The sequence below is a fragment of the Manis javanica genome, chromosome 12 (genome assembly GCF_040802235.1).
Source record: "Manis javanica isolate MJ-LG chromosome 12, MJ_LKY, whole genome shotgun sequence".
NCBI lineage: Eukaryota > Metazoa > Chordata > Mammalia > Pholidota > Manidae > Manis > Manis javanica.
Genome location: NC_133167.1, coordinates 17890761 through 17904218, shown reverse-complemented (window position 1 = coordinate 17904218; position 13458 = coordinate 17890761). Strand labels below are relative to the sequence as shown.

The 13458-nt window shown below is 52.2% G+C and overlaps 1 protein-coding gene across 14 annotated transcripts in view; it reads right to left on the bottom strand.

Moving 5' to 3' along the window:
• Positions 1–497: 497 nt before the first annotated feature.
• Positions 498–13458, bottom strand: part of TNS1 (tensin 1) — a 229600-nt gene continuing 216639 nt past the window's right edge. For all 14 annotated transcript variants that reach the window (XM_037015945.2, XM_037015948.2, XM_037015950.2 and 11 more), the window contains 8 exons: positions 13161–13292; positions 12690–12782; positions 11908–11985; positions 10058–10129; positions 9647–9815; positions 9004–9072; positions 8516–8548; positions 498–5339 (listed from right to left, as the gene is read on the bottom strand). In XM_037015945.2, the coding sequence (XP_036871840.2) occupies positions 5195–5339; positions 8516–8548; positions 9004–9072; positions 9647–9815; positions 10058–10129; positions 11908–11985; positions 12690–12782; positions 13161–13292 (791 nt within the window). In that variant the 3' untranslated portion in view covers positions 498–5194. The remainder of the gene's footprint in view (positions 5340–8515; positions 8549–9003; positions 9073–9646; positions 9816–10057; positions 10130–11907; positions 11986–12689; positions 12783–13160; positions 13293–13458) is intronic.

The following is a 13458-nucleotide window of genomic DNA, read 5'->3' as shown; positions in this document are numbered from 1 at the left end:
AGAGCCAAAGAACATTTGTCCCAGGTTTTCCAATACTGGGAGAAAATAACTCACTCTCTCCTGGGACTGCCCTGCTGGAAGGATGAAATACTGAGTGGCCATATCCTGGGTCCCTGGTGGTGTCACCCCGGAAACAGAGCTCACCTGAAAATTAAGCCAATTCAGACCCAAGTGATGGAGACAAATTCTTGATTCTACCATCAAACCACTGGAGGGAGCCAACTGTGCCTGACTTCTTGGGTCATGTGGGCCAGTACATTCCTTTTTTTCCTTCTGAAACCAGTTTGAGTTGCTCTTTTAGCTGGAAAGTCCAGACAAACACTCATAGAATCAGAAACAGGACCTGGATGGTGGGAAAACCACGGAGAGGATCTGAGGTGAGCTGTCCACCAGAGGCCTCCCCAAAGCCCACCACGTATCTGGAGCCCAGGTGAGGCCCCTTCTCCTCCCAGAGACCTGACAGACCCTTTTCCAAACAATACAGCTAGATAAGCATGGATTTTTCTTTCACTTATTCATTTATAAAGCCATACAATGGGTCGCAAAGGAACTAGGCAGCTGTACAGAGTGGGTGGCATCAGTGTACAATACATTCATATCCAGGGTAAGTAGCATACATCAGGGTTTATACAAGGTGGCAAGGGTTATAGGCACAATGATACAAAATAGAAAGTATATTTCCATCTATATAAATACACAGCCAGAGGATGGGGACCATACTGAATTATTCTGTTTTTCCTGCTAAGGGCTTGGGAGACAGGGGTGGGGACAGGGGAGGGTTGTAAGGAATTTCTTACATTTATTTTTCAATGACATGTCAAGAGGAGGACAGAAAAATGGGAAAACAGCTTGCACAGATAGAGGTGCTCTCTCACACACACAAACCAAACATGGACACACAGGAGAGTCTCACAAACTGTTTTAACACCGATTCTCAAACTTGGGAGGTCCCTCTATAATTACCTCGCTGCTGGGAGGAGCCCAGGTGTGGGAAGTACAGAAGTCCCACACACTTCAGACATCAGAGGACCCAAGAAGGCCCAGATCTTCCCAAACCGCTCTCGTGCAGAAGACCCTCACCATCACCAATGCTGAGATTCCACCAACTGGGGCCCCATAGGCCCCGCCTCCTAGTTCCTTTCACTGCTGGGTGATATTGAACTTGACATCCCATTGCCCACCACCTTTGACCCCCACTCCCACAATCCCTAAAGAGACGAGCAAAATATTCATGCACATACACCCATACTTGCACACACGAACGCACACACGTCCTGTGTCACTACTGGTGAGAGGACTCCAGTCTCAGGATTCCGGGGCCCGGCCTTGGGTGAAGGACCTGGGTGAAGAGTGGCTTCCAGACTGTGATCTCTTCGAGGACCTTGAGTGCGGGGAGGTGTGGGGCAGGAGGCAGCCCTTGGAGGGGACACTGGCCCACTGGACCTCCCCAGATCCTGAAGCTGGGAAAATCCAAAGAAGGGGAGAAGACCTGGGAGGCAAAGGTGGTGGACATGCAGCCAGGGCATAAATGATGTTCCACTTACACAGCCCTCCACCTCCAGCCCCCTGGACAGAGTGAGGGGCCCACCCAACCTTGGCTCGGGACAATCAAAGTGGGGCAGAGGAATGCCCTGCCCTGCTCTCTCCCAGCTGCCCCTTTATAAGGCTCATCTGTGTCCAGCCAGCGGCTCCCTGTAACAGTAACACAGCCACTTGACACCCCCAGCCTTATCCTGCCCTCTGACACACCCGGGGATTCCTCAAAACCCAGGGGAGATGAACTGCTGGCAGTCCACAAGTTTTCAGAGCTTGTGGGGCAGGCTCTGATGATGATAGGGGTCAAAAGGCCTTTCCCAAACCTAGGACACAATGTATCTGTCCCTCAAACACCTGGCTAGATAAGGGAGCCAGAACACGGAGATCACAGGGCAGCGGCATTCTCGTCACCCCTGGAGGCGATCAAACAGCTCACTTCCTTCCTATTTCCCCTCTGGGGTCACCACCCCATTGTTCCCAGGCTCAGTTCTCCCATCGAGTCCCAAGGGGAGAGCCACATGGACCTCACTGGGCCTCTTTCCCTGCTGAATCAGAGAGTGTCACTTCCCTGCCCTCTTCCCTCCAGACGCCATACCGGCCAGCGCAGCAAGGCCCCGGGCCCGCCTCAGAGGCCTGGCTGGACAGAGGGAGGCAGGCTGGGCCTGGGGCTGAGCCTGAGCCTCTCTGGTCCACAGGGCTGCTCGGTGACTGCCCGTGCCTCTCCTGTTGGTTCTTCCTGGCCAGCTCCTCCCAGACCCTCCCCACCGGCCTGTTGTCAAGACCAGACAGCGCTCTCCTGGCCGACAAGCAGGTTCAGCAATCAGCCACGGCAAAAAAGGTTGGGGGAGGAGAGAAAAGGATAAAACACTTACACAATAATAACAGTGATTATTAAAAGTGCTTTTTTTTAAAGGAAATCTTTGGCAAGAATATACTGCAGTGCCGTGTGTGTGTGTGTGTGTGTGTGTTTGCGTGCACATAAGTGCATGGTCCTAACCTGTGAAACATGGGAGGCTACGGTGTCTTCCCAACCAGTGTCTGTCCCAAAGGTGGGGCTGCTGTGAAAACTGGGCACCCCTTCCCCTCATGCTTCTGGAAAGGCCAAACTCCAGAAACCAAATCCTCCCAGGGAGCGCCCAGCAGTGAACAGATCAGCTTGCCAGCATCCGTGGGGCCTTCCCAGGCTCACACATGGCTCAGGCCTAAGAGGGGTAGGCTGGCCACGCCTGGGAGGGGGGCTGCTGGGCGTGGTGGGAAAGCTCACGTGAAGACTGACCCCAGACTCGGGCCCAAGTCTGGAGGCCAAAGGGTCTGACACTCCACCCGGCCTCAAGGGCGGAGAGGATATCCACACCAGGAGGAGAGTCTCTGGGCCACAACCAGTGGGAGAGGAAGATATTTACAAAGGAAGCGGGCGGGATGTCTCCTCTCTGGGAAGAGGGTCGGGGTAGACAGCGAAGGAGGAGAGGGGAATCCGGGCTCTGGCTTGAACGCCTCAGAAGGAAGAGCACTTTGGAGGAATCTCAGTTACTGAGCACAAGGTTTCAATCTCTGGAACACAGGGGGTGGCCCTGCCTTCTTCAGACACCCTTCTCTCCAACTCCCTGACACAGAATGTCCACACAGATACAGCTTCTTGGAGGAGAAAATATACCCACGTGCGCCACATACACCCATGTCCCCTGCAGGCTCCCACGCTCGCTCTGGCCCGTGGTGAGGGGCCAGCTCCCCTCTCCTGTATGGGCGCTGATGGCTGGGCCCCCAGGCTTGCCAGGGAAGGAGGGGGCCGAAAGCAGGGAGCATGCACACGCACACCTCTCGGGCCCCAGACAGGGTCTAGGGAAGACCGAGGCCAGGGCAACGAGACCCCCCATTGCTCCAAGGATAAAGAAAGGTTCCCTACATTTCAGACTTCACGTGTAAGTATAAAAAGGGATGGGAATTAAAGGGAGGCAATAAAGCAATATAAGGAAACAATAAATACTTCTTGTCAATTTACCTATTCTTTTTTTTTTTTTTACCTTTTCTCTTATTTTATTAGCTTACAGATTCTGTCAGTATGTCTCACATATATATTATATATATTTATATGTCAGTACAAGCCTCTCCCTAAGGGACCCCATAGGCTTAAGAAGCCACTCCAGAATGGAGTCTTGGTGAACTTTCCATCCCAGTTTCGGGTCCTTGGGTGGAGGTCAGGGGTTTTCCTAGTTGCTGAAGCAGACTCTCAGCTCTTTGGCCTGAACAGGTGCCTTCTGCCCTCCACCCCGCGGGCAGCTTGGCCTCGCTGGGGAAACAAGGCAGGAAGAGGGGCAGCAAGGCTTTGGTGTCATGGGCAGGTCGTGTGGGGCACGAGGGAGCAGCCCCGAGCTCTGCTGCGGACAGCCTGCGCAGCCCAGCAACAGGCCAGTCCCCGAAACAGCTGCAGAGGGGAGCACAAGGGCTAAGGCATCTCCCCTGGGCCTCGCTGGGCAGGGCTTATGCAAGTAAGGGGGACAAGCCCCACCAAGGGGACCCTGCAGGACAGACCAGGGCAGGGCTGAGGTGGGAAGGCTCGATCCCCAGCACCCAAAGGCATCATGCAGATAGGCAAGTCTGAGATAAGGCTGGTCTGGAGCGTGAAGGTCAAGACGGGCCAAGGCAGGAAGCTGGCAGGAGTGACGCCCAGAGCTCAATGGCCACCCTCCCTGAGGGCTCTTTTCCTCAGGGCTGTGGACCCAAGCCGCCACCTCCCCCAGCCCTGCTCTGCCCCAGGCTAAGGCAGAGCCTAGGGCGATGCTGCAGGCTGGCCAGCCCCATGCTTGCAGCAGGTCCTTTACTGAGAAGTGGTTGGCAGCACCCAGGGGAGATGCCAGGCCCACCAGAGTCTGTTGCCCATAATCTTGGGTGCTCCTGGGTAAAAGGCTTTATGTCCCCTCCCTTCTGCCCTTCACACCTAACTCAAAACCTCTGTGGGTAGTATGCACATGTGTATGCCAACACATGGGGTACAAACAAGTATCCCTGTTTATAATTCTAGCTGAGAGGCAAATAGAAACCAATGTGTGAGGATGTGGGTACATTCATATATACACACCCCACATACACACACACAAACTACACATTAGAGGCAGAATGACAAAACCTGGGGTGCCTCAGCTCTGAGATACATCCCAAAACAGAAGTTCTGCCCCTCGATGTCCCATGTCGGCTCTATTTGGTTAGGCAATCTACCCTAGAGGCGGCTGAAACAGATTCTCTCCATTTGATTTCCTTGCAAAGCAGTTAGGTTAGGGAAACAGAACTTTTCCACCCCCACCAAAAATATGGATCCCTAAGGAGGGAGGTTGGGTCTATCTCCTTTGAGGAGCTCCACCCTCTTGGAGGGTGGAGGGGGAGTTGGGTGGGCCTGGTTGGTCTTAGAGGCTCGGGGATCTCGCGACATCCACCCACCCAGGGAAATCCAAGCCACTCTCTCCCACCTCTTCCTTCCTTCCTTTCTCTCTCGCTCCCCCTCCCCTCTGCTATTCACTTCCCTCTCCCCATGTTGCACTTTCTTCTCTCCTTCTCCAAAATTGGCCCAAAGTCCTCCTTCTGGATTCAAGGGTGGTCAGGATTCTGGGGTCCCCTCCCCACAGGCCCCGTCCCCACTGCCGTGGCCCCGGGCAATGGCTGGAGTTCATCTCTTCTGGCCGGCACTCAGCATGACCTTGGAGACGAAGTTGACAATGGCGGAGGCAGGCTGGCTGGGGTCAAGCTCTGCAAAGAGGTGGCAGGCATTGTCTGTGGTGCTGCCCTGCTTCCGGGCCACAAAGCCGAAGAGCCTGCAGGGGCAGGGGAGGGGGAACAGGTGTGAGGGTGGGCAGGAGGAACCCCGGGCCTTGAGAGCTGCCCGGGTGAGCAAGCCTATGTTCAGGCTGACCTTGCTCCCCATCTTTCCACAACTCCCCAAGTGTGGGGATCGGTGTGGAACATAAGAGGGAATCCTCTCTCTCTTCCACTGACAAGAAAGCCAAGTCCTGGAGATGACAGAGCCACTTGTTTAGGGGTAAGCAGAAATTCCCCTTTGGTGGGGGGCAAGGGGGAGGAAGAGCTGGAGGCAAATGACAAGACTGGACAGCAAAAGGTGGGGATGAGACCAAAAATAAAACAGGGACATTCCTAGCTGAGCTTCTCTCAGTCCATCCCAGCCCCACCCCTACCCGACTCTGCTTACACACGCACGTGGGTAAGTCTGCAGTCCAAGGGCTTGGCCTCCTCAGATACCAGGAGAGGGTCAGGGAGACAGAAGGACAAGGGGTCACCAGCTCCTCTAACACTGGGCTCAAGAGAATAGGTGGGGAACGGGGTCCCCACACCTGTCCTTCCAACCCCCACTCCCTGCACCAAGTCTGGAATGACCTGGCACTCTCACTGTGCAAAACAGAGTTAAAAATATGCAAGCAGAGAACAGAATGTGAGCTCAGGTCCCCTCCCAGCCGGAACGTTGCTAATTAGAGCGAGATGGGGAAATCAGGACAGCTGGGCATGTCAATGGAAACCCCTTCTCCCTAGGACTGGACCACAACAGCTAAGATTAGCAAAGTTGGGTCCAACTTGCCATCTCACACACACATGCATGTACACACACACGTGTGCACACATCCACTGGGCTCCCTCCAGCTCTGCTCTCCCCAACTTTGTTTCAGGGGCTGGGAACAAATGGGACAGAGGTCTGGGTATGGTCTCTGCAAGCAGTGGGGGAGCCTGGATCCATGGACCAGCCCTCAGAGCCCCCTTTCCAGGCTTCTCTGGCCCTTTGGCGCATGGGGGGTGGTCAGGGCCCAGGCAGGGAGTGGCTCCCAGCTGCCGTCATGACAGGGCACCAACCTCGGCTGCCTGGGTTTGCCAGCCTGGAGAGCCAGCCAACCCCGCCAGCCTAAACAGAGCCCATCCATCCTGCCTGCTGTTTATTTCAGCTCCCTGGTTCCCAGGGCCTGGTCAACAATTCCTAAGTACTTTTTCTGTTTAGGAGAGTGGATCTAGGTAGGAAACCCAGCCTCCAGGCCAAGGCGCAGCACCTGTGAGAACCTGAGAGTGAGTGCTTCCTTAAATTTGGGGCCTGAGGCGCCTTTTGTGCTTCACCTTAGTCTGGGCCCCCAGCCCAGTCTCCCTGGCCTCTGCCCTGCCCAACAAGGCCCTGTCAGCAGGAAGCTCAGTACAAAACCAGCGCCTGAATGAGGAGAAAGATTTTCAGGCCTGGGAGCAGCCCACTTCTACCCCTGACCCATCCCTGCCTTGCAGGGTCTGGGGGTGTGTGAGCATGAAGCTCTGGCCTGCCTGGCCGGGGTCAGGGACGCAGAGGCCCTAACGACCCTATGAACCCACAAGAAGGCTGTGGTGGCTGCAAGACAAGCTTGGAGGTCACTGGTCACCCAGGACCTTCTTCCAACTGGGCCGCTCACTCACGTGACATCAGGGAGCTTGCAGACTGGTGGTTGCACCTGCAATCATCCCCATCCCCTTGAAATTGTCCCTCTCCTACCCCCACACCCATGTCTACCTGTCCAAATGGTACTGTCTTTTAATTCCCATTTTAAAATTATAATTGTAAGTCTAAGTTCTTTCCCAAAACCTTCCCAAGTCTCTCCCTGCCTTGATGCCTTCTCTTTTATTACACCCACAGATGTGTGGGTCATACTGTCTCCATGTGTCTCATTCAGCTGCGGTTTTCAGGTTTTCACTAACTTTCCTTTCCTATCTTACATGAAGTCTGATTATATAAAGGCAAAAGCAGTTTATCGCTATAAATGGTTCAATTCAACAGCTTAACATTTACCTATTATAAAGTCAATCAGTGAGAAAAACGGGGCTGTTTGGATGAACCTGACAAAGTGAAATGTGGACTTATAGTGATGATCATATGTTAGCTTCAGTGCCCAGTTTATTCCTGTACAGCTGACCCTTGAAGAACACTGGTTTGAACTGCACAAATCCACTTACATGTGGATTTTTTTCAATAAATACATTGGAAAATTTTTTGGAGATTTGCAACAATTTAAAGAAAACATGTTCTTTTCCCTAGCTTATTATTATAAGAAGATAGTAGATAATACATATAACATACAAAATGTATGTTAATCAACTGCTTATGTTATTGGTAAGGCTTCTAGTCAACAACAGGTTATCAGCTGTTAAGTTTTCAGGGAGTCAAAGTTATACATGGATTTTCAATGGAACAGGGGCTTGGTGCCTTTAACCCCTGGGTTGTTCAAGGGTCAGCTGCACTTTGTTTCAGTTTATGATACTGAGAAAACCCCGATTCAGCCTGACAAATAACTGCAATAGTAATAGTTCAGTTGCAACCTGAGGGTTCCAGGGTCCCTTGGAACATAGTTTGAAAATCACTGAAGCGTGTTCGTGTTGTTTATACACTTGTCTCATCCATTATGCCAACATCAGGCCTCCTGAGGGCAGAGTCAGGCTCCTGGTCATCATCTGAATACTCCAGGGCTGAGCTCCCTGGAGGCATGTAGGACATGCTGAATGGATGAAAGACTCAGCCAAAGGGTCCTAGGGCCATCCCCGGACTTCAGACTTCCTGGGTTCCCACACTGCGATGAGAAAGTCTAGCCCAGCCACAAGAGTCACGGAAGCCTACCCAAAGGGCAAGCATCAGGGAAGCCAGGATTTGGGCAGAAAAGATCATTCAACATCTCCTGCCCCACTGCCACCACCTCCAGTGAACTCTCAGCTTCCCGTCCACTTCCTCAGGTTCCTGGTGGTCCTAGGACAGGGGAGGTGGCAAGACTGGAGGCTGAGCCTTTGGCCTTGAGGCAGAAAAGGGCAACAAAGGCCTGGCTGCCTGGTCAAGCATTTTCCTGAAGCTAAGTGACCACAGCACAGAGGCCCTTGCTGCCCTTTGCCAGCCCTTGGTCCCAGATCCTAAACCTGCCCTTGCTAACCCTCCCCTAGGAACACAAAGACCAGCCAGCTGGGGCAGGGGAGCAGCCACACTTACTTGGCAGGGGCACCTCCTTCCATCTTCATCCACCTGTGGAGAGAGAGAAACGTCAGCGCAAACTACTGTTCCTTCTCCTCAGAGCCCAGCCCTGTGTGTGCCCAGACCATCTGGGGCAAAGTGAAGGGGCCCCCATTCCAGGGGGTGGGAGCCTCCAAAAATCACACAGTGGGGGGCATTCAAGGTGGAGAGAACACTGTGGCCTGCCTCCCAAGGAGTCTTCCCCAGTGTGAAGACGAGAAGCAGATTTAAGGTCAGGACATGGCAGAGGGGGTGGAAGTGGGCATGGGAGGCCCTGGGAGGGGCCCCACATTTGAGATGGGAGGAACTCAAAAAGACACCCAACACAATTACTCACAGCCCCACAGACACAGACAGATTATCAGGTTGAACCAAATACATGCATACACACACACACACACACACACACACACATACTTCAGTGTTCTAGAGATGGGTGGCAGAGAAGGTGTCTACAACAGACTTACTTTCTCTCCTGGGGATCCAGGTCACAGAAGGTGACAGTGTTGAGGGGGTAGTGCCGTCTGAAGAAGAGCCTGGGGCACAGACATTGGATAAACACAATGAGTGCTGAAGTGACCACTCTTTCCCACCTGCCACCGACAAGTCAGGCCACCATCTGTGGCTGCCGTGGGTTCACACAACCTCTCCCTTGTGACAAGACAGCCTGGGTTGCTCAGACTGGGGACATAAGTGATGCACAGGGACAGATAGATGTGTCATAGAAACATGTCCCAAATACTATAGGCTAGGAAAAGAAGGAAGAAATTGGAATTAGTGATGAGAAATGCGGGACCCTGAAGAAGGAAGGAAAAGGGCTGGGGTGAGAGCCTGCAAGGAAGAGCTCTTCTCTGCAGAGCAGGCACTTCAACCAGTTGCATTTGTAGCTGATTAAAGCTGTATGCCAGTTTATGTGTGTATGCCAATGCAGGCATGTTTGCAGAAGGACGGATGCATGGATGGATGGATGGATGGATGGCCAGATAGGTAGGAGATCAGTAGGTAGATGTGTATGCAAGGAATGAATCAATTGGTAAGTGGGTGGGTAAGTGATGGATGGATAGGTCACAGGGGGAGAGCCCAACACAGAAGCAGGTAGAAGAGCCTTACTTTCTCTGGTTGTCAGTCAGTGTAATTCCCTGGGCAGAAACTTTGAAATGAACAATGGTGGCAGCTGGTGTGGGGTCAGCAGCCAACGTCTCAGAAGTGGCTTTGGAGATGGCCTGGGGCCCAGTGAGTGACTCCATGTCCACAGAGTTGACGAAGAGCACATTGCAGGCTGGAAGAAACCCACCCAAAGAGCAGTCATGGGGGCTGGGTGGGTGGGGATGATACCCCAGGTCAACTCTTCAGGTAGCAGATGAATTTTTTACCAGCCCAGGCCAAGGCATCTGCACACAGAAATGTGGGCGGCCCAGAGACATTTGGATTGGGAAGAAACATCTGCCTGTGTCTGCAGGAGGGGACAGGCAGGGAGGAAGGAAGGCTTGGGTGGGGTTCCAATCTGGGGCAGCCACTCACCTGCCCCTTGTTTCAGCAGGTCGGTGGTTGAGTTGGCAGGGCCTGAGCTATCTTTTGACTCATCTGTGGGGTCTGAAACAAAAATTTAATTCAGCTGCTAATTAAAATCTAGAGCTGGAAAGAAGCACGAGTTTGGCTGGGCCTCAGGCGAGCTCTGCAAATTCTCTGTGCAACAGATACTGCTTTTCATAACAGGCCTGGCAGTCGGCACGTGTGTCCCTTTTGAATATTCCATGGTTTCTCTGAGTATTCAGGACCCTGGGCGAGAGCTCTGGAGTCCAACAGAGCTAGGCTCAGACCCTCGGCCCAGGACCTGCCAAGTATCTATAAAAGGAGGTAATGCTGACAGTCCCCTCTTGGCTGGGTTTGGCGGATACTCCATGTGTAGTGTTGCCCAGCGCTTGGCGTAAAGCAAACCCTCAAGTGGCAACCGATGTTGCTGTTTTCCACTTATCAATAAATGGCCTAATTCATTAAACCATTAATGCAGCACAACTCTAATTTCAATATTAATAAGGATTGAGTATTTTTTCTACCAGTGTTTCCCAGACTTTGATGTCCAGACTTGTTAAAACAGATTGCTGGTCTCCACCCAGGGTTTCTGATCAGGCAGGGCTTGGAAATATTTGCAGTCTTTACAAGTTCCCAAGGACGCTGATGCTCCTGGTCTGGCAGTGAGACTTTGAGAACCGCTAGTCATACAATGGGAACATCAAACAGTTCTGTAATTGCTGAACTACTTTTGCAAATTTGATAGAAATATGATTTAATTAGTGTCTAAATTGTGTGGTTAATAATGCTATCTAAGTTGCATCTGAAGTTTTAAGCTAATAATGTCAGTCAATTATCATTAATAATTCAGCGAATTGAATTGAGTACATAGAAATTGTCAGATAATATTGGAGGTTTTATGTGTGGACATAGCCCCAGGAGCTCCGAAAGGGGTGAAGAAATCCCAGAAACACTTCTGAATATCTCCTATTGAACAGAGAGGCTGGGGAGAAGTCACCCAGCTTCTGGTTCCTAGACTTCAAACAGGACTAAGCGTGTGCCCCTCGTGCAGGCCCTGTGGACTCGGGGCTGAGTAATAGAAGTTTGTGCCGTGAAGAGTCTTGGGTGTCCATGCACCATCCTCCACGGCTGAGACACCTCTCTGAGAGACCTAAAATCTCCTTCACCAGTCCTGGTGTCTCACTCGATTTTCACCAGATGTCCAAAGGCTCTTTGGCTCCATTCACACTTCCCATAAGCAAAAGAGGGCTGGCTGTTCCCTGTCAACTCAATGTCCCCAGTCAGGAAACACACTCACAGACACACAGACAAGAAACCACAAGGATATCTTGGCCCCCCCTTTCCTTCCCACGCAGGCAGAGTCCAGCCACCTCTTCATCCAAGAGGTCCCTGGCAATGTTCTCTCTCCTCTCCATTCAAACCAGCCTCCCCCACCTGGATGCCCCCAGGCCCTAAACTCCTTTGCCCATTCTCTGGGCCCTGCCCACTGACGCCATCTCACGCTCCAGACACGGTCCTCGCAGCGACCATCTCCTACTTCTACGGCCCCCTATGGGATGAGGCTTATTCTAAAGACTCAAGTATTAATTTCTTAAAGCCTCCAGAGAATTTGGCAAGCCAGCTATGTGTATTCCTGGAGTTAAGTGATTTAATGAACTTTTCTTTCTTTTCTAATAGAAGAATTGTTTAAAAGGAGAGTGGTTTTCAGTTTCCCCAGACTGGCAAAATGACCTGTGCCCTCCAGCCCTGGCCCATGTTCTGGGGCAGTTGGCAGGGCTGAGACACGAAAGAGGCCAGCAGAAGGACACGCATGAGAGCAAGGAGTCTCATGTTCCTACCTCGGTTTGGAATGACCAGCTTACAGGGCAGAGCCAGTGGGATGACGGAGTGCTGGTAGACCAGGGCTGAGAGCGAGCCTGCAGGGAGGGACACAGAACGTCAGTGGCAGCACTTCTGAGGGCAGCCAGACCCTGCCCAAGCCATAACCTTCTGCTTGCTTATTACCTCTCCTTCATCACGCCAACAAAGCTGGAAATGTACTTGCTCTTTGTTAGCAAGATCCACAGGATAAGATTTCAAGGGCGCATTCTAGCAGTTACACGGTCACCTAACAACTTTCCTTGATAGAAACTGCCTCCCAACATCTGTGCTAAGTCCCTCCAGCTGCTAGGGCCCCTCTCGGGACAGTGCAGCTAAAATGTAGGGGAATCGTGGGATTAAATCCCAGCTCAGTCACTTATCAACTGTGTGTTCTTGGGTAAATCTAACTTCTGTGAGTTTCCTCCCACATAAAAGACCTGCCATGCAGGACTGTAGTGAGACCAGAAGTACTCTAAGGTACCTTGACAGTGACTTTCACACAGTAGGTGGACAGTAAAGGCAGCGATTGTTATAGTTGTTATTCAAAAGATGATGATAATGTGTCTCAGTGGGGCAGGACAAATATAGAAAGGAATGTGGCAGAGAGGGAAGCAGCCACAGCACAGAGGAAGGAAAGCCACCGTTCATTTTCTCTGCTGCGCCTACGGCAAGGGGGACTGGAGGACCTGCAGTGGTGGAAGCTGGACAGGCCTGAGACCATGGAGCAGCCTGTGGAGATGGAGGTGGGGGGGCAGCTCACCAAAGTTCGGCTCATTGGGGCATCCCTTGAGCTTGACTCCTCTGGGGCCCGTCTCTATCAGGAAATGCCTCACCAGCTCATGGGTCATGTCCCCTGGGATGAAGAGAAAGAAATGAAGATCATCACCCCTCGCAGCACCCTCTGCACCTCCCAGCAGCGCCTTATCACTTCTCCTGTGTCTGTGGTGTGATGGGGAAAAGGCTTGTAGAGATAAGGTGGCCAGAACGCTGGACAGGAGAGACAGCCGCCCCATCGCCCCTCTAGGAAACACAGTCAGGAGTCCCAGCAATCTTGTTTCTGTTCTCTGACTCCAACCATCACCAAGCCCAAGCATTACTCTTCTGAAGAGTCTAACTTGGCAGGGACAGCTCCCTGGAGAATCAGAGAACCTTCTAGCCCCCCAGGGTCTACAGAAACTATACAGATTGGATCACCGGGTCCTGAGGCCCCACTTGGGAAGACAAGTGTTACCTTTTTTATTCTGCTGCATGATGGTCGGAGGAGGAGAAGACACCTTCATGGCCAGCCCATACGCTCCTCGGAAGGAGTGGCTGTCACGGATGATGAAGGACCCTGGCTCCTGGTCCTTTAGGAGTGCAATGGCTGGATTGGGAATAGATGAGGAGAGGAGAGACAAATAAGAAATGATGACACTGATTTACTTACATCTCATCAGGCCTAGGGAACTAACTCATCCTTTCTTAGACGAAATGAGATTCTTGCAAGTCAGAAGTGAAACCCCCCTAAGGGCCCTCCTATATACTAGAGT